Genomic DNA, 25,743 nt, shown 5'->3' on the forward strand with positions numbered 1-25,743 from the left:
CCGGAACCAAAAAATACCGGTCCTCGGTATACATCCCTACTTACAAATATTTGGGCACTATATTTGACTCCCGTGGCTGAGGCAATTGTTAAAAAGGGTCAGCAAAGAACCCACTTATTGTGGAAGTTGAACTCTTTCAATGTGTCAAAACCCATCTTGTGTACTGAATACCTGTCATACATCAAGAGCCTGTTAACTTTTTCTTTTGTTTGCTGGTCTGGCGGTTTGTCTGGAAAAGACAACATTTTCTTGGCAGTGTGGTCAAAGTCTGCTCAAAAATTATTGGAGTGAAGTAGATTGATCTAAACTCTCTCTGGGAGCGTCAAGTCCTCCAGAAAGCACTAAGTATCATCAACAGCGAGCACGCCTTTAATAACGTCAGGGTGGCGTTACTTGCCCCCACACAGAAAGACAAACCGCTACTCCAGTTCATTCATTCCCTCTGCCATTCAGCTGCTTAATGCAGAATAAGGTTTCTTTTTCTTCTCGTGGGGCCTGGCACAGTCCTTTGTATATTTTTTATGTGCAAACATCTCTGGAACTTCACTTTGCACTTTACTCTACTCAGAGCAACATTCTTGTGCAATATTCTCAAGCAATTTATTCAGCTGTTTCTTATTTCAGCTGTATTTAATATCGTATTGTGTATTATTGTATTTTATTTCCCCTCTGGTCATTTGTCACCTGCTCTGATGTTGTGTAGGAGCGAATGTTGTTGTTTACTGTCTGTTTATGTGAGGTTTTGCTCGTAGAAACTAAATTGCCCCTCAGGGATAAATAAAGCTGAATCTGAATCTGAGTTTGGCTGCTTTAAAAGAGGAAGGGAAATGTGTAAAACTGTTTGTCCAAACTTGGTAATCTGTATTGACTCAAATAGCTTGCATGATGAACTGTGAAAATGTGATAAGTGTCAACATTTAATTTCTGTTTTGTACTCCCATCATTGAAAGGTGTTGAACAACTACAGACCCGTCAAGAAACTTTGTATTTTAGGTTAAAACCATGAAAGGAGATTTCATGATAGAAGAAATAAACAAACAACTGCTGCAACTTCAAAGCAGAACTAAAACTACAAATGAAATATCAAGTTGGTACACATTTAAATTTCTCTCACAGTAAAAATAGTTGTTTTTGGTTTGTTCATTAATAATCATTTCTTAATGAGAGCTCATCAATACACCTGTCTATCCATCAATGCCGCTCAGTCTGTCTGAATGCAGATATTTATTTATTTTTACCATCATAGGTCGATCATCGTAGGTTCAATTCCCGATCCTCCAGTCCAGATGTTGAAGTGTCCTTGGGCAAGACACTGAACCCAAATTGCTCCCGATTGTGTAACTTTAAATCTGTGTAATGTTATCTGACTTGATGAAAGCTTACTGACATGTTCAGGGAGATATTTGTAAGAAAAAGACAATGAACAACAAGGTGTGACTGAAATATGAATTTACTTCTAGATAAACAGATAATAGTTAACCAGTCATCTGTACATTGAAATATTCTTTTCATTAGAATACAATACTTAAGAAAACAACTCTGGGAACATTTAGTTGAGAACAAGTAATGCAGCTCCCCATGTTGGCCAATCAGCAGTAATAATTAAACTGTTACATGAAGATAAAACAGGAAACAACATCTCATCTCTAACAAAGCAGAAGAACAGCTTTTAAAAATCCCAAATTCTGAATAAAAAAATCTTTGTATTGATATGATCCTCCATGTTATTAATCTTTACAGAGTATCCAGTAACCTTCTCATGTGAGGCTTCTCACTGTTTAAACAGATAAAGCCGCCTTTTTGCAGATCCAACGTTTTTTATTTCTACAGATCACTGATTTCCATCCTTGGTTTTGGACAGAAATTACACAGTAGCCGTTGTTAGCAGGTTGTGTTATCCAGGATCTGAGGGAAGAACATAATGTTTAGATCAAGGCTGATAGATTTTATAATTCAAATTGTTTAGGAATGTGACTTTTACTTTTCAGCCAGATCACTTCCATTGATCCACTTCCATTTCCAGTTTTCAACTCTCAGTCCAATCCAGTAGCCAGTGAGTCCTGAACTTCCCCAACTGTTATCACTGATGAATGTCTGAGGACAACAGAAAGACACTTATGAGAGATATTTAAACACTGAACTTAAATAAACACACTGTGGCTCACAGACTCATAAAATACAGTTTCATTTCATATAGGCCGTCATAAAACTCCCACAGTTTTCTCATTACCTTTTCATCTTCATTAACTATTACAGCCAAGTCTGATTTCTTTGCTCTGCAGTCATCTTGAGCTTCCTCCCAGGTTTTCTGACAAACTCTATCAGCGTTATTGATTACATAACAGCTGGACTGGTGGTACAGCCAGCCCTTCAGGCAAAGTTCACGCTGTCTGTCTGAAATAACAGAAACCAACAAATAAACAACATTACTGCATTGTTACATTATCATTGGTTATTTTTGGACTTGAGTTATGAGATCTGAACTTACTTCCATCTTTTATTGTGTCATAAGCATCAAATGTATGCTGGACGACAGTGTTCTCTATGTTTTGTATTTGTGACTTCAGCTGCTGGTTCTCTGCAGTCAGCTTGTTGTTGTTTTCAGAGATGACAGATGTAACTACAGCAACAGACAGAGGAAAGGCTCAAACTTTGAGAATTTGTGGCAAGGCTATTTTATTCATGTAACACATTTTATGAAAAAAAACAATAAAAACTCTTTAATATTATCATATAAACATTAAAATAACAGGTTCACATTATGATATGATCACATTATATGAAGGCTATGAGGAAATATAAAAACAGGGTTTTCGGTTCTGCTTTGAAGCTGTGTTGTTAAATTAACAGATAATGCTGAATTGTGTTAAATAAATGTTAAACTCTAAATGCTTTACTTTATCTTAAAATATCGAAATGACAAAAAATAAAATGTCTTAAAACAAATAAAGCCAAATGAAATTAACCAATTAGCTAAACTACAAACATGCATTAAGGACATAAAGGCCTGGATGACCTGCAACTTCCTGTTATTAAACTCAGAAAAAACTAAAGTTATTGTGCTTGGTCCTAACACCTTAGAAACACATCATCTAATGACATAACCACTCTGGATGGCATTACTCTGGCCTCCAGCACCACTGTAAGGAACCTCTTAGTTATATTTGATCAGGATCTGTCCTTTAATTCCCACATTAAACAAATCTCAAGGGCTGCCTTCTTTCATCTGCGTAATATTGCAAAAATTAGACATATCCTGTCTCAAAATGATGCTGAAAAACTAGTCCATGCATTTGTTACTTCTAGGCTGGACTACTGTAATTCATTATTATCAGGCTGTCCTAATAAGTCTCTAAAGACTCTCCAGCTGGTCCAGAATGCAGCTGCTCATGTTCTGACAAAAACTAGAAAGAGAGATCATATTACTCCCATCTTGGCTTCACTGCATTGGCTTCCTGTAAAATTCAGAATAGAATTCAAAACCCTCCTCCTCACCTTCAAAGCTCTTAATGGTCAGGCTCCATCATATCTTAAAGAGCTGATAGTACCTTATGTACCTACTAGAACACTGCGCTCCCAGCATGCAGGTCTACTTGTGGTTCCTAGTATCTCTAAAAGTAGAACAGGAGGCAGAGCCTTCAGCTATCAGGCTCCTCTCCTGTGGAACCATCTTCCAGATTTGGTCCGGGGGGCAGACACCCTCCCTACATTTAAGAGTAGGCTTAAAACTTTCCTTTTTGATAAAGCTTATAGTTAGGGCTCTTTGAGCTCTCAACTTATGCTGCCATAGGCTTAGATTGCCGGGGGACCCCCATGATGCACTGAGCTCCTCTCTCCTTCTCCCTCTCTCTCTCTCTCTCTCTCTATCCATCCATCTATATCCATTAACATTCATGTACTATTAATGCATTCAATAACCTAAACTTCTTCCCCGGAGTTGTCTGTGCTTTCTGGTCTCACAGGTAATCTGGGCCTGTAGATGTCCGGATGACGGATTCCAGTCCTGGACCTTCTAGCTTCATTGTTGATTTTCATTGTGCTTCCTTTCTTTCCTATCCTTCCTCTCTCTCCTCTGTACCCCAACTGGTCAAGGCAGATGTTCTCCCACTCTGAGTCTGGTTCTGAGGTTTCTTCCTGTCAAAAGGGAGTTTTTTCTTGCTCATGTTTTCTTGGTCATGTTGGGTCTCTTTAAAATTAAAACCTGAAGAGTTCGGTTTAGAACCTGCTCTATGTGTAAAGTGCCTTGAGATGACTTTGTTGTGATTTGGCGCTATACAAATAAAGATTGATTGATTGATTGAGTGCATCACATCTCGTTTCATTATGTCATAATTTAGTGAACAGTGATGATATTCTGTATTTTTATTTTTAAGAGATTTGATTTTTTTTTTTTTTTACACATGCAAATCCTACAAACTGAAATATTCTTCTACCAACAACCATTCAAAGGGTCTTTAAAAACTAGAGAACATATATTACTTATTTTGTCCAGAAATTAATCTTTGTTACAGTTTTTGAGAACAATTACAGGCATACACTTTGTGTTGGTTAAATAAACTGTTAATAAATGATCTGAGCTTCTGACTGTGGTAAATATATGACTGATCATATCATCAAATAGTTGTTACAGAAGAAAGCTGGTGCTTTTTTAATGTCTGTCTCATGTCTAAGTCTGAGTTCATGTGTGGACTGTCTGTTTTATATACTTACAGTTGACACTGACTGCTATGATGCTGAACAGCAAAATGACACAAAAAATCCCCAAACAGCAAGCCATCAGCTGATAGTGGCGAAGTTTGTTGGTGGCTTTCTGGTCTGCCAACAAACAAGAAAATAAACAAGAAATTAAAATAATATCATTCATAGTTCAGATTTGCTATATCCCAGCTTACAACAGAGAGTGATGTGGAAGCTGCAGAATGTGAGGTCAGATTAGGACTGGATTTAATTTATAGGAGATCTGAATATGACATTAATCCCCCAGACATGAGAGATGTGAGGTCAGATTAGTCACAATGGGCCTTTCTGCAGGTTTTATGCACACACAGTACAGATCGATTGATGATGGTTTACAGAGAATGATAAGCAGGTCTGTACAACATTTTGTGCTGATTCATTAAGTAGATGTTGAGATATTTCACTTGATGAGTAAAAGAATGACCTGCTGGTGGCGCTAGAGGAAACCAACTTCAATAGGATTAATTATTTGGGGACCATGGATGTCTGTACAGTCTTTCAAATAATCTATGTAATAGTTTTACTAAATAGATTTTACTAAAAGTCAAAAACATCAATGCAACAGGATATTTTGCCTCTTTTGACACGTGCAGTTACTAATTTGTAATTTTGTGAAACATCTGAGGCTGTGGCAAACAGTCCATCAGATCCACAATGATGAAATCATTGAAGTTGGACTGGATTTGACTTATAGGTGATCTGAACATGATATTATCCCCCCAGAAATGTTTCTAAATTAATTTGCCTTTTATGAGAAAATACTTGACAAAAATCTATTTCATTACACATTTTCATGACTGTTAAATGCAGCTGTGATCTGGGTGGCACTACACTGCTTTCAGGGTTGCTGATGTTAAAGTAGTGATAGTAGTTGCAGCAGTACTAAAGGCACTACTAGAAATGTTCCCAGTAACAGTAATATGTAAATGTTGCTTACATTTATTTTTAACTAACCATTTGTGTCAGCTGCTTGTTCTGCTTTTTTCTGTGGCACCTTCACCTCATCCTGCAGAATTTCTTCCTCTTTTTGAGCTGAAGGATTGAAAGACATAAAGTCATGGTTAATTACTGCATAGTGTTCATGGTCTTTTAAAAGACTATTCCATTCCTATTTTTACCTTTCTGTTTGTGATTAATGTTATCCCAAAATCATATCTTTTAAGATTACAAGGCCTTCAATATTTTCCCTGGAATAACAGCTGTTGACCCTCAAACAGTTTTAAAACTATGTGCTGAAACCCAAGATGATGAAACCAGACTTTCACAGTAATTGGATCATATATAAAAGAGGAAAGTGCCTTCATATGAAAATACTTCACGAAAATCTATTTCATTACACATTTTCATGACTGTTTTATGCAGCTGTGATCTGGGTGGAACTACACTGCTTTCAGTGTTACTGATGTTACTGCTGATGTTAAAGTGGTGATAGTAGTTGCAGCAGTACTAAAGGCACTACTAGAAATGTTCCCAATGGAAATTATGCTTACATTTATTTTTAACTAACCATTTGTGTCACCTGCTTGTTCTGCTTCTTTCTGCACCACCTTCACCTCATCCTGCAGAATTTCTTCCTCCTCGTGAGCTGAAAGATTTAAAGACATAAAGTCATGGTTAATTACTGCATAGTGTTCATGGTCCATTCCCTTTTTTACCTTTTTGTTTGTGATTTATAGGAGATCTGAATATGACATTAATCCCCGAGACATGATTGGTGTGAGCTCAGATTAGTCACAATGGGCCTTTCTGCAGGTTTTATGCACACACAGTACAGATCGATTGATGATGGTTCACAGAGAATGATAAGCAGGTCTGTACAACATTTTGTGCTGATTCATTAAGTAGATGTTGAGATATTTCACTTGATAAGTAAAACAATGACCTGCTGGTGGCGCTAGAGGAAACCAACTTCAATAGGATTAATTATTTGGGGACCATGGATGTCTGTACAGTCTTTCAAATAATCTATCTAATAGTTTTAGTGAGATTTTACTAAAAGTCAAAAACATCAATGCAACAGGATATTTTGCCTCTTTTGACACGTGCAGTTACTAATTTGTAATTTTGTGAAACATCTGAGGCTGCGGCAAACAGTCCATCAGATCCACAATGATGAAATCATTGAAGTTGGACTGGATTTGACTTATATGTGATCTGAACATGATATTACCCCCCCAGAAATGTTTCTAAATTAACTTGCCTTTTATGAGAAAATACTTGACAAAAATCTATTTCATTACACATTTTCATGACTGTTAAATGCAGCTATGATCTGGGTGGAACTACACTGCTTTCAGGGTTGCTGATGTTAAAGTAGTGATAGTAGTTGCAGCAGTACTAAAGGCACTACTAGAAATGTTCCCAGTAGCAGTAATATGTAAATGTTGCTTACATTTATTTTTAACTAACCATTTGTGTCAGCTTCTTGAATTTCTTCCTCTTTTTGAGCTGAAGGATTGAAAGACATAAAGTCATGGTTAATTACTGCATAGTGTTCATGGTCTTTTAAAAGCCTATTCCATTCCTATTTTTACCTTTTTGTTTGTGATTAATGTTATCCCCCTCCAAAAAAAACAAACAACTAAATGTCAAAAACATCAACCTGTGGTGCAACAGGAAAAGTCAGAAGATCAGATATTTAGCCTTGTTTGACTGTTTCTGTGAAACATCTGAGGCTGTGGCACTCGATTAGACTTATAGGAGATCTGAACATGATATCACCCCCCAGACATGTTGCTAAATACAGTATAATTAGATTGAGCCTATTAAATAGTATCATTTAATCATTACTATACTGCCATCTAGTGGTTTCATATGAGAGGTTCATCCTAAATATGAGACAATTGTTACAAATTGAGACTACTGAAGTGGTTTTGGTTTTGGTTGGTAAGGTGATTACTGTCTGCAAAAAAACAACTGAAAGTGCTTTCAGGGTTACTGATGTTACTGTTGGTAAGTAGTAAAGTAGTGATAGTAGTTGCAGCAGTATTAAAGGCACTACTAGAAATGTTCCCAGTAGGAGAAATATGTAAATGATGCTTACATTGCTTACTTACCATCAGCTCCTTGTTCTGCTTTTTTCTGCGGCACCTTCACCTCATCGTACACAATTTCTTCCTCCTTTTTAGCTGAAAGACATAAAGTCATGGTTAATGACATGGTTACAAAATAACACTCAAAAATGTAGCCTATTGTACCTTCATTTAAATTAATCTATTTGTTTTTAATTGATATTGCACATTAACCTGTAGTCCTCCAGGTTTTAAAACAACAATTCCACAGTGTTGTGCTGCTTTCTCACTCTGTACTAAGTCCACATGATCAATGAAGAGTTGATTTTTATTTGTTTTGAGTTCTGGTTGTGAATCAGATTTCACTTACAGGTCAACAAAGATTTAAACGGTCTTCATTTTAATCTTTTAACCCATAAAGATTCCAAATAACTCTCTTTCCAGTATTATTTTCATAAAATACCCACGCACATTTCACGAAGATCTGATCCATATAATGTAATATTTATTCTTGATTTACTGTAAACAAAAAGAAAATGGAAGCCTACCTTCACTTCGGGAGCCTGTCTTATTTTTAAATACAACTGAAGCGTAGTTAATCTCCTCAGCCATCTCTACAGTCTGTCTGTTGAGCTCGGTCACAACTGTTACTGTAATAAAGCCACAGAAACACCTAAGAGCAGAAGTGTCTGTTTCCTTTGCTGATCACTCACATTAGAATAAACCACTTCTGCTTTCGATTGATAAAATAATTTGCATGAATGACTGGATATGAGCCTTAAAACATACACACTGCGTTCTTGTAATATGCAAAGATAATCTTCAAATTAAAGAAATAATTTCAAACACAGCCAAGTTTTATGTGCAGTAGATTAACTCTCCGTCCTGGTCCAGAGCAAGAGATCTTGGCAAATGATAGCCACCATCCTATAAATGTTAAATCCTTGTCTAAAGCAGCCAAACTCATCACAGTGACCTTAAAATAAAGTATATAGTATTCTTCTGATACTTTGAGTTAAGTTGCTTTAAAAGAGGAAGTAAAATCTTGTCCAAACTTGGTAATCTGCATTGGCTCAAATAGTTTGCATGATGAACTGTGTTGAGTGTGAACAGGAACACTCAGTTTTGGTCAGGAAAACTACTTTTGTACTCCCATCATTGAATGTAATGTAATGTAATGTAATGTAGTTTATTTATACAGCCCTTTATAACAGTCCTTGTGGTGTACCAAAGTGCTTTACAGTAGGTAATAAATAAATAAAGAGAAAAATAAAAACAATTAAAAACAATAAAATAAAATTGAAAGGTGGTGATTCCACAGTGTTGAACAACTACAGACCCATCAGAAAACTTTGTATTTTAGCTAAAGTTCTTGTGAATGATCAAATCAATCAATCAATGAGTATTTAAGTTTAAATAACATTTTATATCCAGTGTGGTTTTAGGAAGCAACACAGTACAGAAACCACTTCCTTGAAAGATTTAAATGATGTTGTGAAGGCTTCAGGTGCCAAGAGTTACTGTGCTGCACTTTTCATTGGTTTGTCCGAGGCATTTGACACCATTAACCATGACATCTTATGTTAGAGGTTTCAGACATAGGACTGTCAGATGAAGCTGTTGACTGGTTCTCAAATGACTTCTCTAACTGTCAGGAATGTGGCTCAGTGGACTCTTCTCCAGCTTTCTTTACACCAGAAAAGGTTTACCACAATGTTCAGTTTTAGATTTCACTCTTTTCACCATCTAAATCAATAATCTGTACATCTTTATGCCGATTATACTGTTGTCTCTTATTGTGCAAGTATTGTTGCCCTGGTATTTGAAGGTTTGAAGATTGCATTATTCAATCACAAGTAGGCAACCTCAGACTAATGCTGAATTGTTCCTCGCTTTACATCTGCACAAGGTATCCCTATTGAGTTTGTGGCAGCTTACAAATACCTAGGCATTCTGAAACACTCATGGCACTTCAAGTCAGTATCACAGGTGGATTTTATTCTGCTCTCAAAGAGGAGGCATGCTCAGAAGATGTTGGTTCTATTTGGAACAACCTACATAACAAATCCTCTCTCACTGATTATCACATATCAGCTGTCCTTTGCATATCCACCTCAGACATCCACTTGTTCAAGCCCAACACAGACTAGATTTGTCTCACTAAACAAGCAAAAGGAACTGAAAAACAGCAATGAGGTAACTAGATTACAAACAAAATAGCACTATCACTTTTCTTTTTTAAAGAGATAAAATTAATACTGAGCACAATTAAGTTCCACTTATTGGTCCCGCCCTCCACAACAGTCCCATTTCCTCATGTGGCCCCTTGGGGAAATGAATTGCCCACCCCTGCTCTATACTGTCAGCAGTCTCTGTTAGCTAACTGTTAAAGAGCCATAATGTGAGGAGCCCTCATAGTAAAGCAGTTAATGTGCATGTAGCCAGGTCTGTGGTTTGAGTCCAGCATTGGGCCTAAGGTTAAATGTACTCCTATTTCAGCAATCGTCAATAATTCCCTCAGATAGCCACCCCTCCCCAATATTGGGATAGGTATTTTTGGTCATATTGCCCCGCCCCACTGCCATGCATTATTTTCTCACACCTATAAGTCCAATCCTTGTGCTGCTGCTTCTGCCTCTAGTAGGAGCAATGATGCTAGAAATTTACATATGACTGATATACTGTAGATTGATTTTCAGTCTGTACCTTCACGATGTACCTCGTGATGTAAGTTTTCTGGCTTTGTTCAGTTGGGTTACACATAGGCCTACACATTGCAATGATGTTTGAGTTTAGGCTTGATTAGTTACTGCTGTTTAAATGACCAGGAGGGGGCACTGCAGTACACGACAATTGACTTCCACTCAAATAAATGGCAGAACAGTATGTTACCTCACCTGCCTGTAGCCCATCTCTCTCTCTCTCTCTCTCTCTCTCTCTCTCTCTCTCTCTCTCTCTCTCTCTCTCACACACACACACACACACACACACACACACACACATAAGTAGTAAAACAAAAAAAAAGTTTTTATAAAATGTGCTGATTTTCCTGTTGTGTTATACATATTACATTGGGGTTTGAGTTTAGCCATGATTAGGTAAAATGTTATTAAAATCATTCTTAGTCACCTTAGACTGCTGGCAAGCTATGTTGTTGGACCCAACATGGACTAACACCTGAGGCCTGTACTACGAAGCTGGATTGACATACCCAGGATATCTCTCCGTTACCTGGGTTGATTTATCCAGATATTCGCAGTCTAGGATAAACGGTACTACGAAACTGGTTATCAACTCGGTAAGTCAACCCAGGGTTTTCCAATCTGGATCAGTGCACGCTCACATAAAGGGGAGGTGTTTGCAGCGTCTGACCAATCACAAACATGGAGAAACTCTGCAGAGCAGCCTACTTTACCATGGAGGAGCAGACAATTATTCTTCAACAATATGAAGAATTCAAACATCATCCAGGCCAAAAGCAAAACATGCTGGCAGAAAATTGCCTCAGACTCTGTTAATGTTAAATTCATGAGATCATACAATATTAATTTATCAGACAATATAAACGGACACTCTGATCACACAATGTCACTTTATCACGGCACAGACGTTTGGGGCAGATCGCTTCCTCAGTGCCCTTCCTTTCATAAGAGACATTAAGTTAGTTTAATATTCAACATTCAAAATACAAACCTATTATGCGCTTCAACCATTTGAGTGAATGATGTCAAACCAACTGTATAACAGACTAACATCCCTCATGTGCCACAAGGATTACTTTACCAATATATCATTTCGTCAATTTTTTACAATTACAATAAATAAATACAGTTATTATGCTCCCTGACCCTTTGATCTCAGGATGTCAAACCTACAGAATAATATCCCCCACGTGCCTCAATGATTATTTTTTAAATATATATTTTGGCCAATTAAAAAATTGCATCTATCCCTAAAAGCTCATTCTCTCCTAAGCGTTCCTCTCACGATCCACGCACCAATGTTGACAGCCAGGATCTTCTAAGAATGGGCGGGTCATTTTCTAAGAGAACTGATTGGTCAGGAGGTGGTGCTTTTGTACTCATTGATCTCTTATCCAGAACATAACCTGCTCCGAGGCCTGTACTACGAAGCTGGATGTTCTCTTATCGAGATAACTTCAGGGTTAACTCTGGGTTTTCCGTACTACGAAGCTGGTTCACTTCTTACCGGGGTAAATCACCATGGTAACTTATGCTGAACAGCTAACCTGCTCCGGAGCAGGTTATGTTCTGGATAAGAGATCAATGAGTGCAAAAGCACCACCTCCTGACCAATCAGATCTCTTAGAAAATGACCTGCCCATTCTTAAAAGATCCTGTCAACATTGGTGTGGATCGTGAGAGGAGCACTTAGGAGAGAAAGAGTTTTTAGGGATAGATGCAATTTTTTAATTGGCCAAAATATATATTTAAAAAATAATCATTGAGGCACGTGGGGGATATTATTCTGTTTGACATCCTGAGATCAAAGTGTCAGGGAGCATAATAACTGTATTTATTTATTGTAATTGTAAAAAATTGACGAAAATATATATTTGTAAAATAATCCTTGTGGCACATGAGGGATATTATTCTGTATGTTACACAGTTGGTTTGAAATCATTCACTCAAATGGTTGAAGCGCATAATAGGTTTGTATTTTGAATGTTGAATATTAAACTAACTTAATGTCTCTTATGAAAGGAAGGGCACTGAGGAAGCGATCTGCCCCAAACGTCTGTGCCGTAATAAAGTGACATTGTGTGATCAGAGTGTCCGTTTATATTGTCTGATAAATTAATATTGTATGATCTCATGAATTTACACATTAACAGAGTCGGCAATTTTCTGCCAGCATTTTTTGCTTTTGGCCTGGATGATGTGATTGAATTCTTCATATTGTTGAAGAATAATTGTCTGCTCCTCCATGGTAAAGGGTAAAGTAGTCTGCTCTGCAGGGTTTCTGCATGTTTGTGATTGGTCAGACGCTGCAAACACCTCCCCTTTATGTGAACGCGCAGAGATCCAGATTGGAAAACCCTGGGTTGATTTACCGAGTTGATAACCAGCTTCGTAGTACCGCTTATCCTGGACTGCGAAGATCTGGTTAAATCAACCCAGGTAACGGAGATAGATCCTGGATAGGTTAATCCAGCTTCGTAGTACAGGCCTCTGAGCAGGTTAGCCGTTCAGCATAAGTTACCATGGTGATTTACCCCGGTGATTTACCCCATGCCTTTTTACATGTATGCTGCCCTGAAACCAACTTGACAGAGAATGTTTGAAAACAAATGTCCCCTTGGGGAAAATAAAGAACCTAACCGAACCTTACCTTTTTGAAGTGGAATGGCTGTTTAATGAAGGTAAAATAGACTCCTCTCCTACTTTGCTTTCGCTGCTTCCACTTCTCCTTCAGAATACGGTGCCCCTTTTAAGAAAAAAATATAAGAATTCATAAATTCATAAATAATATGACTCATTTTGTAGTGAAAGTGGTATGTTTATGAACTGTTTTCACCTATGGTTTGTAATAAATTCATTAGAAAAAAGATATTCTCTGTCTTTAAATATGCATTCAATACTTGGGTTAGAACATATCACAAATTCTGTATGTCTTAAGGTGTTATTCTACATGCCAGACTAACTTAAATGAATTATTATTATTATTAATAGTTTTTTATTTTGACTATAACATGTATACCACTTAGCTGGCCAACTGTTGAAGCTACTTTTACTTAAGGTATTAACTACAGGATTACAACAAAGCCTAGGTCTTCTGACACTGTTCAGTGCTGCCTTTGACCAAGTCAGGAGAGTGCAAGCATTAAGGGATGATTAAAGGATGGTGCAAGGGGAAAAGTCATAGGGTAACAAAAAGTGATACATTTCATCATATAGTGAATCATATGAATGTTATAATATGAATGTGTCTCCCGATTAAATTTTGAGGGCTAAAATTCAACTTTTTTTGTCTAACAGTGGCACTACAGGAAACATAATAGAGTCTCAAATTCATACACAACCACAAGCTAACAACACACAATGTTAAAAAACACTTCCCCGGATTTTTTTGGGATATTTCGAGGCACAAAACAAACTTCAATTGCAGTGAAGGACTTATTATGCGTGAAGCATGGACAATGTTTTAGTCTCTGTATTAATAGTTAAATAAAATATACTGTTATATAAATTATGGTGTTGACTGTCTCACCTTCCTTTAGTGATCCGTTGCGTGTCTTGGAATTCCCTTAGAAGTGCAGTGTGGGTGTCTTTGTAGGTATCAATGAAGTCATCCAGTCTGGTCAGTCGTCTTCCTTTAAAGCGTATTTTCTTCAAGTCCCACTGACTCTTCTCCATGACTCCCTGTGTTTTGTTGTCTTGCGTGAAATTCTGATTACAAGAGAACAATGATTATAGGGTCTTATCAATGGCTTTATTATACTTTATTAGTTATCATCAGTACAGTAACAGGTTTAAACTCTCCATTACATTTCTAATATTCATCGCATTTATACTTCACCTGGCTTTTTTTCTCTGATATCTTGGCAAATTTCTTTGCGGATTGCTGATAAAGGGCCCTTCACCATGCCTGTGGAGGTCACTTGAAGATGTTAAACATTACTTTTAGATATTTTTTGAACATAGGTAAAGGACACATCTCTGCATACATCATAATAAATCAGGATAGACTTGGTTAATACTCAGGGGATTGTGAATGTGCTTGCCAAATGTCTCAACAATACACCAAATATACATTGACATGTAGATATTGACCAAAGGTTGGTGAGAGAGGACGGGTGATGTGAAGGTAGGTTGGACGAAAAACAATGGAGTCACCACAGCAATCCACTATCCATCCATTTTGGTTCGATGTTTACACCAGAGTACAGGTTATGAGGTCACTATAACTGGCAAGGTTCATGACCCTTGAATTTACTCACTTAATTTCATTCAGCAAGATTGTAAGAAATGTTGCCTTTTAACAAAGCCAGTGTTAGTCCCTGCACTGGCAGCGGGATAAAAATATTAGGGACAGCTGACAAACAGTTTTGGGTCACAGGAAGTGCACAGTTAAATTGATGTTTTAAAAATATAAATATTTTCAAGTAATTAATTGGTCTCATTAAAAATGAAAATAATTAAAAGCATAACTGACCCAGCATCATGCTTGTCCAAAGAGTGGCCTGAGGCAAGAAGTATGCAGCCAACGACAAGATGAATGTGTCAGAGTAATACACATTTGCGTCCCCTTCTTTGTCTAGGGGTGCGCTTTTCATGACATCCATGAAGTGTTGTCGAAAAGGAGTTTGACCTAAGGTGTCCTAAAAAAAGAAAGATAAATCAAATAAATTTGATTAAAAACATAATTTAAAAAACCATACCCACATGTATGTATATATATGTGTGTTTGTGCCTTTAACAGATGACATTATTTCAAATCATTACTTAGAGTATTTGGTACCTCAAGGTCCTCCAACAATGCTGCTGTCATCATCAGCTGAGTCCCCAATGGTTGTCAGCATTGTTTGAATTTTGTTGAAGTGCTTCTCAACATTTCCAGAGCTGCATGGGCTGGAGAAGATGACAGTGCAGCTGAGAAGTATCTCATCTAACTCACCAATGGACCTAGCTGTCAACAGTCCAAACACATGCATGGCCATCTTGTAGTTTTTGGGCGCACTATGGGAGAAATACAAATTATTGCATTGTCATAGTTAAGCACCTCATTGCCAGTAGTATAAATATTCTAAAACGTACTGCTTTTTGCAAAGGTTTTTGCATTCTTCATTATGTGAGTCAGACAGTGGTGGAGGATAGGATGGCTGATGTCTAGAGCTGTGCCTTTCCCGGTTAATATGTTGAAATAACTCTGGAGCAAGGCATTGAGGTTGGTTTGGCAGAAGGCCATTGATATGGCCTGCATGAGGACCATGGATCCTAATCATGACTGGACTGATGTTTTTTTGCCCATATTGTTTTGCATGATCTGTCTGAAAAGAAGTTAGAAAATAAAGGACAGAGGCCGTTGTGTGATCACAGGTCTCATAGGTAGCAACAGGAAAAGGAGAGGAACCCTTCTTTGGGTTTCTGACCACCAGCTCATAGACATAAAAAGGACCATCACTGTGTTCAGATGTCTTCAGAATGCTTCCAGTTGCATCTAAGTACACTATATCCTCTTTTGATCTCTTATGGAATATGTTGACACTTCTCTTAGACCAAAGCATCACACCCTTTGGATGAAGTAACACCTTCTGAAGCACTTCTTCAGGTTCATCAGTTTTTTCTTGAACCATCTTCAAGAGAGTGTTTCATTCTTATGTCTCCTTTCCTTCATTCGTTGTTTAGATGAAATGGATTTAAGAACACCTGGTGATGGTGTTTCATCCCTACAGCCTGACTCAACCACTGATTCCTCAAGTTTGTTAAGGCTTTCGAGATAGAGTGCCCTTGGAAGAGTGTTTTTAAGTTGCTGGTGTATTTTTTTTTTGATTGTCTGCTCTGACAGGTCGCCTTTGCAGCTCTGTTTTGCTATGCACAACGTTGTTGCCTCTGAAGGACACGTGCTTTACGTGTGGTCTCACTGTGTAAACGACATCAACACCTACTGGGCAGTCAGTGAACAAGCAATATCCAGAGCATTTAAAAAGAGGTGCATTCCTTGTTGACCCATAAACTTTGACCCTGTGTCCTGAAAATGCAAAACTGCAATGCGGATGGATTTTCCGAATACCGGCTGAAATGATGTTCGTCCATTGCAGTCCCTTGAAGTGGTCCTTGTATTGAGTTTTCCTTAATTTTGTCCAAGCAGTCCGAGGAATGACAAAAGAAGAAGGTGGTGCAGGAAGACTATGTATAAAGAATTGTTCTTTGTCATGAGTGACATAGTCTTCATTATCACTCTAACTGTCACTGTCGTCTTTTTGGACCTGCAAGACAAAAATAGTAATTTAGGAGACTGTATTTTGTTTGTAAAGTATTTAGCCACATTTTCTTGTGTAATAATTTCAGATTAAACATTTGCGATGGTTTTGTAAAAATGGTTACATAGTTCTACATGTGTACCATATGTATTAAATGTAAATAATTATAATAACTTAGTAATTCCTTACATCTTCCTCTTTGTTGATGTCCTCATTGTGAACAACTCTCACATCCTGTGCATCTTCACAATCTTCTATTAAGACTTTTGGCTGTGCATCCTCTCCTGTTATATCCTTATTATTGTGTATCTTGTATATCTTCTGTTCATCTTCCTCCTCTGGTAGCAGTTCTGGAACATCATTGCTGTCCACAACAGTGTCAGACTGTGTTGTATCTCCAACTGAAGCCTGATATTAGAAACATGACAGTTTTACTTATTTAACAAAGTAATTTAAGTGAAAAAACTAAAAACATATTACAGAGACTATATCATGACTCAGCAATAACAATAGATGGACATTAGTGTTTAATAATGTTATAAACAGTTTAATAATAATATACTAACAGACAGACAGACAGTCAGATTTGACATACCTTCATACTTTGAATGTGTGCCCCCTTCAGTCGATATATATTTGTGGATTTGTTCGGTACACCCAAAACCGTGCACAGCTCTTCCCAGAAGTTATGGTCTTGTGATGGACATTTTTTCAGCTCAGATAACGAATCCTGAAGTATTTTGATGTGTTTTAAAATATCCTCATGAGGTATACATTTTTTTGTGGCCTGTTGAGGCAAATGCACATTTTAGTACCAGTGCTTAACAGGTGTGTTTGTATAAAAATAACCTGAAGAAAATCAATTCCAAGCTTATAAATGTTAGACCTGTGTAATAACCAAAAAAAACAAAAACAACATTATGAGACTTTATTAGTGAAAATTTAAATTTGGAAATGTATATAATTCTTACCTTTCCAGATGAATTCTAGATGGAAATATATAACAAAAAAAAAAACACAATTAAGTTCATTTTCGATGTAAGTAATTTAAAACTGTAGTAGGCAAATCTTTATTTTTTTTAAATGCCTAAACAAGAATCAAAGGCAAGATTAAAAATGTCATGTTAGTATTTTGCAAAAACGAACTTTGCCTACCCATGCTTTTTCTTTTGCTCTGCCATTTCTTCAACTTCTGATGTTGACAGTGACACAGTCGGAAAACCAAACTTCAACCAAACGTCCTAAACAGGCATTGTCTTTTCTCCTTTTTCTTTCTTTCTGTCGTTAAATCATTCTTTCTTTCTGTCTGTCTGTCTGTCTGTTTGTCTTTCTGTCTGTCTATATTTCTTTCTTCAATAAAGTTGTGAAAACCAATGAAGATCAAGAGAGACGCTCTAAAGGGTTTGTCAATTACGCTCTCTGCTACATGGACGCACTAATTTGACGAAGGCCTACTGCGCATCCTATGGACACATGCAGGATATGAGCTGTGTGTTTCTCTGAGATGGCCTGTTGTTTAATTTCACAGTAATTGTCTAAGTTCTCTGAAAATTACTACAATAAAACTGAAATATACTCACTGTTAGAAATGTTCCTGTAAAAAAACAGTAAACAACTGGTAGCGGGGTTGCCATTATGTTACTGTAAAATTAACATGTTTTTACTGTTGCTAAAATTTACAGTTTTATACTGTTAATGAAAAATACACTATGAACCTGTTTTTTATTACGTCCTTGTAAAAAAACAGTAAACAACTGGCAGCAGGGTTGCCATTATGTTAGTGTAAAATTAACATGTTTTTACTGTCGCTAAAGTTGACAGTTTTGTACTGTTATACTGAAAATACAGTATGAACCTGTTTTTAAAATTACTTTCACAATATTTTAGTTAACCTACATGTTTAAAAATACATTGTCAGTCTTCACAAAATCTACAGTATAATCACAACTGTGAATCAAGAACAGAGCTAAATCACTTATTTGTCATCATGTAATTACAATGTGAGAGAAAAAAAATCCACAGCTTCTTATTGCACTTGACTTTTTATTTAAAAATACAGAGCCTTCTCTGTCAAAACCTTTGGCTTTTTGCAATACATGGCACTTAGGCTCAGAAATATTGACATGCTATATCACTTTTTTTGACTTTTTTGATGAAATATATTGAAAAATATAAACCACATGACCACAACATAACAGTTTAGTGGAGTACCCAAAGTTACAGACAGTTCAGCTACATCATACATACATACATACATTACAACACAACTCTCAGACATGTGTGCCCCTCATATCCACTTTTCGTAATGTGGACTATGAACATAAAAATCCAAAGAAAATATATCCTAAGCCCTGAACTAACCCCTCAGCCAGCCAAAACATCCTAGCCTGGAACATTCAAACAGTGGTATGTGTAGGATCAAAAACAGAATAGAAATAACACAGAGAGAATGGCAGAAATAATACAAGGTGTGAGTAAAAGAATGATTGAGAGAGTAAAAAATAATATAGTGAGAGAATGGAAGATGGATTCAGACTTTCTACTCTATCAGAGTTGTCACATCCACTGTTGCTCTGAGGTCTGGATCTGCCACTGTCCATGGTGCTAAAGCCCCACAACGGCACATCATTCCAATTCTCGGCAGTAATCAGATTATTAGAAAATGGTACAGTCAAAGGACTTCAAAATATACACAGAGCTACTTGGGGAGATGGAATAAAATATCTAGTAATTTAGATTTAATTTAATTTTCTGGGGTTACCAACAAAACTGTCCAGGCTATTTCATGAATATATTTGTAGAATAAGCAAAACTTGATATCTTTTCACATTTTATTTGCTTTATTATATGACATACCAAAGACATACAGGTATACATGAGACAATTGCATTTAACGTCCACTCAGGTGGAATGAAGCATTGTTTCAATGTATGGGTACTAATCAATGTGTCTATGTCTGTATAAATGTACTTTACATGAGAATACAAATACTAGTGATACAGCTCCCCCTGCTGGTCAATCAGCACGAATATTATTACTATGATCATTATTGGTTATTTCTGGACCTCATTAATGATATCTGAACTTACTATTATTTTCTTTGAGTCAGTTGGTATCAATGCTCCACTGAGCTCACAATGACAATGAGCTCATTTCACTTTGTGATTGAGCTTGATTTTCTGCAGTCAGCTTCATGTTGTTTTAGAGATGATCGATTGACTGATTTAAATTATTTGATATAAAATTGTAAAATACATGCAATGGTGAGATAGGGTGCCACTTTGAATATTTGCTCAGATGTGAAGAGTTTAGACTTAAATGAAGGTTGTTTTATTGCACAGCTGCAGAATAAAATAATGTATTTTTACTAATCAGTCTCAAAGCAAAACAAAATTAAATGAGTTGAACTGACACTTTCTAGACAGTAATGAATGTCTTTAATCAGCAATGCAATATAATTACATGAATATACAGGCACAATTATCAAAATTAATTACAAGAGGAAGAAATAACTTTTCCATTTTTTCAACAGTTTGCCAGTTTAGTTTTTTAGTGCTCAGACTCAACATGTTTAAAGGAATGAAGTTTCTAAGTTATTACTAGTTTGTTTTTGTGTCTTCTGAAATTTGTCTTTGAAAAAGTGCAATAATCGTTTGCACCACAAGGTGGCAGCATAAACCAAATGACCCTGAACCGGAGCTCCTATAAGCCTGCTTCCACCTAAACAAGCAAGATGTCAAATAGCTCAAAATTCTGAAGTAAAAATCTTTGTATTGATATTTACAATCCAGTTGATATGATTGTACATGTTATTAATCCAGTAACCAAACAAATGAAAGCTTTTTGCAGATCCAGTGTTTACTGTCAACACACTTCACTGACATATCCATCCTTTATTTTGGACAGAACAGCAGCTGCAGTCAGGCTCTAATTTTTTTCCACAGTCATGTTTGTGATCTTGCTTTCTAAGATAATACAGGCCTGTGTTATTTTCACAATATCAGTGAAATCTGTAAGAAAAATACAATAACAGAAAAATAGGCTAATGTATTTAATTATGATAAAAGTTACTGTCTGTTTATGAAAGGAGAATTGTACGAGTGTGACAAATATGCTGCAGACACAACAGGTTAAAATCATTAAAACAATTTCCTGATAGAAGAAGATAGCCGCTAAACAAGAAACTGCTGCGACTTCAAAGCAGAACTAAAACTATAAATGAAATGAAATTGTAAAACTTTTAAATTTCCCCCACAGCCTTTATAAAGAGAATGGTGAACTTTAAGCTTTAATGGACAGAAATACACAAAGGCCGACTTTTACTTTTTAAAAATCCAAATGTTTCTCATGTTTTTATGTAGCTGCAGCAGTGATTGCTAACATTGCAGCTGTGGTTCAGGAGTTAGAGTGGGTCATCCACTAATCTGAAGATTGTTGGTTCGATTCCCGATCCTCCAGTTTAGATGTAGTGTTCTTGGGCAAGATACTGAACCCAAATTGCTCCTGATGTTACCCAGTCATCTGTACATTGAAATATTCTTTTCATTCGAATATGATGGCCAATCAGCAGTAATAATTAAACTGTTACATGACAATAAAACAGGAAACAACATCTCATCTCTAACAAAGCAGAAGAAGAACAGCTTTTATCTATTTAGTACACACACACACACACACAAATGGCTTAAAGAAAAACTCCCAAATTCTCAATAAAAAATCTTTGTATTGATATTTACAATCCAGTTGATATGATCTTACATGTTATTAATCTTTACAGAGTATCCAGTAACCTTCTCATGTGAGGCTTCTCACTGTTTAAACAGATAAAGCCGCCTTTTTGCAGATCCAACCATTTTTTTTTGCACAGCTGACTGATTTCCATCCTTGATTATGGACAGAAATTACACAGTAGCCTTTGTTAGCAGTTTCTGTCATCCAGGATCTGAGGGAAAAACATAATGTTTAGATCAAAGCTGATAGATTTTATGATTCAAACTGTTTAGGAATGTGACTTTTACTTTTTAGTCAGACCACTTCCATCGATCCACTTCCATTTCCTGTCTTCAACTCTCAGTCCAATCCAGTAGCCAGTGAGTCCTCGAGTTCTCCAACTGTTATCACTGATGAATGTCTGAGGACAACAGAAAGACACTTATGAGATATATTTAAACAGTGAACTTAAATAAACACACTGTGGCCCACAGACTCAGAAAATACAGTTTCATTTCATATAGGCCGTCATAAAACTCCCACAGTTTTCTCATTACCTTTTCATCTTCATTAACTATTACAGCCAAGTCTGAATTCTTTCCTCTGCAGTCCTCTTGAGCTTCCTCCCAGGTTTTCTGACCAGCAGTATCAGGGTTATTGATTGCATAACAGCTGGACTGGTGGTATTCCCAGCCCTTTTGGCAAGGTTTACACTGTCTGTCTGAAATAACAGAAACCAACAAATAAACAACATTACTGCATTGTTACATTATTATTGGTTATTTTTGGACTTGAGTTATGAGATCTGAACTTACTTCCATCTTTTATTGGGCAGTAGGCATCAATAGTAACACAGTTCTCTATTTTTCGTATTTGTTCTGTTAAGATGTTCAGTGTCTTCAGCTGCTGGTTCTCTGCAGTTAGATTCTTGATCTTCATTTCTGAGTCATTATATTTGTCTGTCAGGTTGGTTTCCAGCTGCTGTTTTTCTGCAGTCAGCTTGTTGTTGTTAACAGAGATGACAGATGTAACTACAGCGACAGACAGAGGAAAGGGTGTGTTAGTGTGTGTGTGTGTGTGTGTTTGTGTGTGAGAGAATGGATGAATAAGAACAAAATTATTAATGAATAATTAATTCATTTAATATGTGATTGATCTCCAGCTCTCTTACATTATAGTACAGTAATGTATTTTGGATTATTAATTTTGCCACTATTGGAAGCTACTTCTTGTCTGTTTAACTTCAGGTTTTCCAGACTTTTGGAAGTTACAGGCTCCTGTTGTGTTTCTAAAATGTTAAAGCTGCTGACAGACATGCAGCTAGTTGTTTGATGTATTGAGCAGCATCTCATGTGTTTTGATATTAGGACACTTGCTTGTAACATTAGCGGTGTTTCACAGTATTGCAGATGAAAGTGCATCCTATCTCATCCCATTATGCCATAATTTAGAAAACAGTGATGATATTCTATTTTTATTGTTTAGAAATCTGTTGGTCCATCTGTTTGGAGGAACCAGCCCACTGGTTTTATCTGAAGATGTAAATCTTATCGTCTTTAAACCAGTGGGCACTTTTTAAAGTAAATATTACGTGATGACTAAGTGATTACCTTTTTTCAGCTAAGAAAACAATATGGCACAAAGGAATGAGCTATATCAGGTTTTAGATACATATGTAATACTTGTTAGTAGGGTCATTTGTTAGGTTTTGTCTTTTCATTGGATATATTGACAAGAAAAATACAATTAGATAAATCCTTTCTAAGCATACATGTTTTTGTTTTACATTTAATGTATTGCCAACCTCTGCTCTGTTGTGTTTAATTTCCTTTCATTCAACTACCATTCAAAGGTTTGTTTATTTTAACTAGAGAACATACATAACTTATTGTGTCCAGAAATTATTATTATTGTTATTATTATTATTTATGTATTACAGATTTTGAGAATAATTACAGGCATATACTTAAGTTGGTTAAATAATCTGCTAACAAATGATCTGAGCTTCTGACTGTGGCAAATATATGACTGCTTCAAATCAAATAGTTGTTACAGAAGAAAACTGGTGCTTTTTTAATGTCTGTCTCATGAGTTCATGTGTGGACTGTCTGTTTTGTATACTTACAGTAGACACTGACTGCTATGATGCTGAACAGCAAAATGACACAAAAAATCCCCAAACAACAAGCCAACAGCTGATAGTGGCGATGTTTGTTGGTGGCTTTCTGGTCTGCCAACAATCCTGAGAAAACAAACAAGAAAATAAACAAGAAATTAAAATAATTTCATTCATAGTTCAGATTTACTATATCCCATCTTACAACAGAGAGTGATGGGGAAGCTACAGATAGGCAACAAAGGTGTGAGCTCAGATTAGTCACAATGGGCCTTTCTGTAGGTTTTATGCACACACAGTACAGATCGGTTGATAATGGTTCACAGAGAATGATAAGCAGGTCTGTGCAAAATATTGTGCTCATACATTAAGTACATGTTGAGATATTTCACTTGATGAGTAAAGAAATGACCTGCTGGTGGCGCTAGATGAAACCAACTTCATTAGGATTCATTATTTGGACACCATGGATGTCTATACAGTCTTTCAAAGAATCTGTCTAATAGTTTTAGTGAGATTTTATTAAAAGTCAAAAACATCATCTCATAGTGGTACAACAGGGAAAGTCAGAAGATCAGATATTTTGCCTCTCTTGACACTTGCAGCTACTAATCTGTAATTTTGTGAAACATCTGAGGCTGTGGCAAACAAACATCAGATCCACAATGATGAAATCATTGAAGTTGGACTGGATTTGATTTATAGGAGATCTGAACATGATATTATCTCCCCAGAAATGTTGCTAAATATAATTAGATTGAGTTTATTAAATAGTATCATGATCTCAGGGTCATTACTATACTGCCATCTAGTGGTTTCATATGAGAGGTTCATCCTAAATAAAATCTTTTTGAAGGGGAATAGGGCTGCATTGTTCAGCTTTTCATGTGCTCATTATTGTAAAATGTAGACAATTATTACAAATTGAGACTACTGAAGTGGTTTTGGTTACACAAGGTGATTACTGTATGCAAAAAAAACAACAACTGAAAGTGCTTTCAACCTTATGCACATTTACTATTTTTAAAAAGTGCTTTCAGGGTTACTGATATTACTGCTGATGTTAAAGTAGTGATAGTAGTTGCAGCAGTACTAAAGGCACTACTAGAAATGTTCCCAGTAGCAGTAATATGTAAATGATGTTTACATTGGTTTTGAACTTACCATTAGCTGCTTGTTCTGCTTTTTTCTGCGGCATCTTCACCTCATCATACAGAATTTCTTCCTCCTTTTTAGCTGAAAAGTTGAAAGACATAATGTCATGGTTAATGACATGGTTACAAAATAACACTGCAAAATTGTAGCCTATTGTACCTTCATTTAAATTAATCTATTTGTTTTTAATTGATATTGCACATTAGTAGTAGTAGTCCTCCAGGTTTTAAAACAACAATTCCACAGTGTTGTGCTGCTTTCTTACTCTGTACTCAGTCCACATGATCAATGAAGAGCTGATTTATATTTGTTTTGAGTTTTGGTTGAAAATCAGATTTCACTTACAGGACAACAAAGATTTAAACTGCCTTCATTTTAATCTTTTAATCCATAAAAATTCCAAATAACTCTCTTTCCAGTATTATTTTAACAACATGCCTGTACTTAAATCTACATTTGAAAAGAAAAGAAAATGGAAGCCTACCTTCATTTCGGTAGTTTGTCTTATTTTTATATACAACTGAAGCGTAATTAATCTCCTCAGCCATCTCTACAGTCTGTCTGTTGAACTCGGTTATGACTGTTACTGTAAATAAGCCACAGAGCAACCTAAGAGCAGAAGTGTCTGTTTCCTTTGCTGACCTCTCGCATCTTTAAAATAAACAACTCTTCTGCTTTTTCTACTGTGCAAAATAATTTGCATGCATGACTGGCCTGGATATGAGCCTTAAACCATACACACTGTGTGCTTGTAATAAGCAAGGATAATCTTCAAATTAAAGAAAGAATTACAAACACTGCACTGAGGAAGAGGGTTTAACTTTGGACTTTTGATGTTTACTTAGTATGGAAACTCTATTCATGGTGTTCTTACAACAACCAAATGAACTGGTGGTTTTGACACCTCTGTTCTATGAAATTGCTGTAAAAGTGGAGTCTGTAGCTTACACACCCAAACACAGCCTCTTACCGTGAGACTTAACCAGTATGAACTCGTTTTGTACGTGTTTGCCTGCTTTGTTCATGCAAGTTTTATATTCAGTAGATTTGATCTGTAATTTGTTTGTCAT

At 36.4% G+C, this 25,743-nt stretch overlaps 1 protein-coding gene across 1 annotated transcript; it reads right to left on the reverse strand.

The window, feature by feature from the left end:
* Positions 1 to 1,726: 1,726 nt before the first annotated feature.
* LOC128366910 (C-type lectin domain family 4 member G-like) lies at positions 1,727 to 25,698 on the reverse strand. The gene is made up of 6 exons (XM_053327672.1): positions 25,644 to 25,698; positions 24,683 to 24,754; positions 23,528 to 23,632; positions 21,960 to 22,123; positions 1,982 to 2,094; positions 1,727 to 1,905 (listed from the first exon to the last, which is right to left on the reverse strand). The coding sequence occupies exons 1-6, from the start codon at positions 25,696 to 25,698 to the stop codon at positions 1,779 to 1,781; spliced, it is 636 nt and encodes a 211-aa protein (XP_053183647.1). The 3' UTR covers positions 1,727 to 1,778.
* Between the last annotated feature and the right edge of the window lie 45 nt (positions 25,699 to 25,743).

Source organism: Scomber japonicus, chromosome 10 (genome assembly GCF_027409825.1).
Source record: "Scomber japonicus isolate fScoJap1 chromosome 10, fScoJap1.pri, whole genome shotgun sequence".
In the NCBI taxonomy this organism is placed as follows: domain Eukaryota; kingdom Metazoa; phylum Chordata; class Actinopteri; order Scombriformes; family Scombridae; genus Scomber; species Scomber japonicus.

Bases quoted from the DNA above. Each gene is read 5' to 3' on its own strand.
- LOC128366910 (XM_053327672.1), bottom strand. From the start codon at position 25,698: ATGAACAAAGCAGGCAAACACGTACAAAACGAGTTCATACTGGTTAAG. The intron at 2,095-21,959 runs GTAATGAGAAAA...TGTTGTCCTCAG, and splicing joins TAGTTAATGAAGATGAAAAG to ACATTCATCAGTGATAACAG. The intron at 1,906-1,981 runs GTAAAAGTCACA...TTCTTCCCTCAG, and splicing joins GGAAGTGATCTGGCTGAAAA to ATCCTGGATAACACAACCTG.